This window comes from Protopterus annectens, chromosome 8.part0, assembly GCF_019279795.1.
Source record: "Protopterus annectens isolate FY-2018-M chromosome 8.part0, PAN1.0, whole genome shotgun sequence".
NCBI classification, from domain to species: Eukaryota; Metazoa; Chordata; order Ceratodontiformes; family Protopteridae; genus Protopterus; species Protopterus annectens.
In genome coordinates, this window is record NC_056741.1 from 657,852,485 (window position 1) to 657,857,484 (window position 5,000).

A 5,000-nucleotide genomic window follows, 5' to 3' on the forward strand; every position below is an offset into this window, starting at 1 on the left:
TAATTCATAATTTATTGTTTTCTTCTTGATAGCATGTGAAAGAAGTTGATTCCTGACCATGATTGACATAAAAAAACAAAACTTCTTGCATACATATTTTATATTTGAAAACAAAAGTAATAGCAATTTTCAGTACTGTAATTCCCTGCTCTTTATGGTTTCATATTCTTACAATTATCAATTATCAAAATTATCTTACAATCAAACCCTCAAAAAATTGGATAAAAAAGATGCAGAAAACCATTCCCTGGATCTGACCTATCCTTTGACTCTGGATTCTGAACCTCTTTGCAAAGTTTCTAAAATTTCAGCTCCAACCCCCTCTGGTCTAAAGTTTAAGCCTGAAAAGTCTCCATGGATCTGATCACCACCATTGGTCTTGGATCCAGTTTCCTCTTCACTCCCTTCTCCATTCTTGGTTAGGTCTCCTAGACATCATCATTCAAGACTGCCATCGACAGCATATTCCACTCATTCCTCCAGAAGTCTGACTGAAGCCGATGTGGACAGGATGATGAGGAAGTTCTCTCAATGCATATTCAAATGCGGGTCCTTCCGGCTCCAACCCCTTCAGGTTCAGAGATCTTTGCTAGTACTACCCCACCAATACTGGCTCCTTCTCCGATCTGACCATTGGATCTAAAGATTCCAGATTCATCCACATTGGATCTGAAGATCCTGGTATCTTCAACTCCTCTGGTGGCATCTGAGTGGGGAGGTACCAAGCACTTTAGAGCTAGATGGCTCTTAGAGCTGCAGTGTTGGTGCCAGGTCTGGAGTGTTAGAGGTGCCTCTGAAGTTGCCAGAGCCATCTCTGCTCCTCTGAGATTTGGTTTCCCTTCTTGAGTAGTCTGGCTTCGGGGCAAAGGGAACCTACAGTCTGGAACATGTTTTCTTGGAGCCATCTGTTTCCTTCTCTCTGAGGTAGCAGAGAGAGCTTTTTCTCTTCCTAGAATTCAGACTCTCTCCTCAGCTCCAACTTCCAAACTCCATTTTTCTCTGCATCTAGAGCCCTAACCACCTGCATCACTTGGACAGTCAGCCCAGATAAGCCACTAGGATACCCTTCAGGGTATATTTAACTTCTTCAAATACTTCTTTGGAGCATCCCACCAAAGAAGTTCCTAGAAAAAAAAAGTGCAAAAGGAGGCACTTAGACTCTCCACAAGAGTCTGTATCAGAGATACCAATTTGATGGGAAGGGTCCCCACCACCTAATGACTTCTAATTTGGAGACATTCTAGAACGTCTAAAGCAAAGGTGCAGTTTGTCTCCTCTCAACCCTTCTCAGGAGGAGTTGTTATTCCTTGAGGCTTTTGGAGCCAGCCCTTCTACCTCCTGCTTAACTCTGTCTGCCAATGAGCTCATTGATTTGGTCTCTCTACAGCCATGGAAGGAACCTGACACTATTGAGTCTATCCCCAAAAGACCAGATAGGATCCTGGCACCACCAAAGGACAGAGAGCTTTGGAGCAAAAGAGTACCACTTGATGTCATGATTGTAGCGTCAGCCACAAAAATGAAACTACTGGAACAAAGTTCTTTATTTGGCCCCAAAGTAAAAGACACACTCTCTAGCTGTGAGTAGGAAGATAAAACCCTGTCGGCTGTGGGTGTATGTTTTTCGACCCCTCAACAGAGCTTTTCTAGGAACCAACAAGGTGGACGAAAAATGTGGTTCAGAAAGTCCCAGGGTCCCTTCCAAGATCCACATGAGATAGTTCCCCCGGGTCTATATTATAACATCGAAGTCTTAAAATGAGGAATGTTATAATATCAAACCCTATGCATCGAACGCTGAAAATAACGAAGCTGCAGCATATCGAATACTTTCCTAGGAAAGTATTCGGTGGGCCGTTTCTGCAGCTCCGCTATTTCCTCGACTGTGGAGCGAAGGTTACAGACCAGGTTAAAGTAAATGTGTGAACAGATCGGGTTAAAGTGAGTGTGTGATAGTTAGGGACCTTAGGGTTTGGGAGCGTGTAAGGTGAGTGTGTGATAGGGACCTTAGGGTCAGAGAGCAGGTAAGGTGATTGTGCGATAGGGACTCTAGGGTTAGGGAGCGGGTAAGGTGAGTGTGCGATAGGGACTTTAGGGTTAGGGATTGGGTAAGGTGAGTGTGCAATATTTAGGGATCTTAGGGTTAGGGAGCGGGTAAGGTGAGTGTGCAGTATTTGCGGACCTTAAGGTTAGGGTTGGGTTAAGGTAAGTGGATAGCTAGTAGTGTATGTATGGTTTAGTATAGGGTTTTGTGAAGTGTATGTGTGTGGATTATTTATTTTGGTGTGCTTGTGTCGTGTGTATGTTTGTCGGAACAGTGATTTTTTTCCCTGGGAAAAAATTCGCTATTCTGAGTGTTCAATGTTATAGTCTTTCGATCTAAATGGTTCGATATTATAACATTCAAAGTTTTAAGACTTCGATGTTATAATATAGACCCATTCCCCCAAGGGCAGAGGGGGGAATTCTAATGGAAGATACAATCCCTGAGGCAGAGGTGGTCCACAGAACCAGGGATGTAAAGATACCTTCTCTGACAGATCGTATCAGTGGTCCTGAAAGGAGTCCCAACTATTGGTCACTGATGGCACTCGGGGGTTGGTTATTCCTGCTCCAAAGAGCCTGGTTAGAGATTACAAAAGAGAAATGGGTGCAGAGGATAATTTCCATAGGATATATATATATATATATATATATATATATATATATATATATATATATATATATATATATCTATATATATATATATATATATATATATATATATATAGATATATATATAGATATGTATATGTATATATGTGTATATGTATATATAATAAGGGTTGACATGGAACACCCTGCCCCCAGACCTCAGGTTACAAAACCACATTCAAAAAACTCCTTAAATCACACTTTATGAAAACCATATATGTAACTGTAATGACCCTCTCTGAATTCACCCTATTCTAAGTTAGTACTCATTGCTGACTCTTATAACATTGTTACACTGACTTATACTTAGGCAAATTGTATATAGTGTTAATATCTTTTAAATTTGTTCTTACTGTGATACCAGTTATATATATTTTGTACTTATGCTCACTATTCGAATGTGTTATGATCATATACTTTCACTACAACCTTGTTTTTGTTTATCTGTTAACCTTACTTGAATATGTTTTTTCTTAATTATTGTTAAACTTTGTTAACTCCTTTTTACCTATTGTTTTGTAACTTTGTGGAGCTTTTCTCCCCAGGACCCCGCTGAAAACAGACACCTGCTGTCCAGCCAGACTATCCTGGTAAACAAATGTTAAATAAATAAATAATAAATAATCATTGATGGAAGCTGTACATTCATTGTACAATCAATACATAAATGACTATATATACTTTTTGGATATGTAATTCATTAGAAATTACAGAGACTGAAAAAACTCAATCTGAATTAATTACCATGTTCATTATTTATATCTAGACAGACAAGATGAGAAACCTTTTGTGGTTATCCTCGCTCCCCCTCCAGAAGATATTTCCAACAGGAAAAATGTGACGCTCGTTTGCCTGGTATATGATCCTCCTTCTGATGATATTTCCATTTCATGGAATGTTTCTGGGAATGTGATGAAAGGACAGATGGGTACAGGGATGATCAGCCAAAATGGGGACTATACTATTAGTAACCTGTTAACAATAGCCACTGAAGTGTGGTTATCAGAACCTTCCATCATTTGTACAGCTGGCACAGAAGATAAAAAATATGAAAGACACACAGAAACTGAAGGTAAGCCAGACTATCAATAAAACAAGAGATTTGTTTCTGTTTATGAAGTCTCATGATTTTTACTTCTTCTGATAGCTGTGAGGACTCTGTAGGCAGTTAATGTAGTAACTGTATATCTGGCTATAAAATACTTCATCGTTAGTGGTAACCAGAATTGCTATCAGAATATTATATTAATTATTTTTCTGGCCTTAAAAATTCATTTTGCATTATTGGAATCACTGGGCCACCAGAACAGACACATATGCATATAGTATCAACATGCAGCAATGGATAATTAATGCTTAATCATACAGTATGATAACTTTAAGATGAAGTTTTATGTCCTTTTGTATGCCATGAATTTGTTATCTGACAGTCAAGCATACAGGATAAAGGCTGCAACCTTTTAAAAAGGTGCATTGTGTAGTTCTGGGAATTGCTCTCTCTTTGTTTAACTTCTGTATGATTTTAAATAAGTTGCCTAAGCAGCTTGAGTTCTGATGATGCCTAAAAAAATAAAATATTGTGCATAGATGAAATAAACTACTGCATGTTTTAGCTCATGGCAACTTGGGAGTCTGAGATTAGGAAACAAATGTTTGTGACCTGAACTACAATTTCAGGATTATGAGCTACTGTACATCACTGGTAACTTAAGCCCCAGAGATGAGATACTGTTCACAGAATGAGCCCCCAACCACTGAGGTTAAGGATTAGTGTGCTCATGATCCAATCAGCTGTATTTTACTGCTTTATGTACAATACTTTTTTCTTACTCTAGAGAATATACATATATATATATATATATATATATATATATATATATATATATATATCTGGATTCCATACACTAGATCAAAGGTTCACTACTTTGAAATAGTGTATGGAATGCCCACTGCAGTGAAAGTGCACTTAATCGAAAGTGCACTTACGCGAAGTTCAGTACAACGAACGGGCATTGTACTGAACTTCCGTGCAGTACTCACGGACCTTAGGGTTAGGGCACGGATCATGGTAAGGGGATAGCCAGTAGGACTATCCCCTTACCATGACCCGTACCCTAACCCAACGGTCCATGATGACTGCAGCACAGTGAAGGACATAGCAATGTCCTCCACTATGGTGCGATAGTCACGAACCTTAGGGTTAGGGCATGGATTAGGGTAAGGGGATAGCTTTACTAACTATCCCCTTACCCTAACCCATGCCCTAATCCTAAGGTTCATGAGTATCGCACCATAGTGGAGGACAT

At 39.3% G+C, this 5,000-nt stretch overlaps 1 protein-coding gene across 1 annotated transcript in view; it reads left to right on the plus strand.

Annotated features, from left to right (window-relative positions):
- The window catches only part of LOC122808967 (immunoglobulin lambda-1 light chain-like), a 135,881-nt gene that overhangs the window by 43,182 nt on the left and 87,699 nt on the right, over nucleotides 1–5,000 (plus strand). Inside the window, exon 3 of the mRNA XM_044080132.1 lies at nucleotides 3,461–3,766. Coding sequence (XP_043936067.1) covers nucleotides 3,461–3,766 — 306 coding nt within the window. The remainder of the gene's footprint in view (nucleotides 1–3,460; nucleotides 3,767–5,000) is intronic.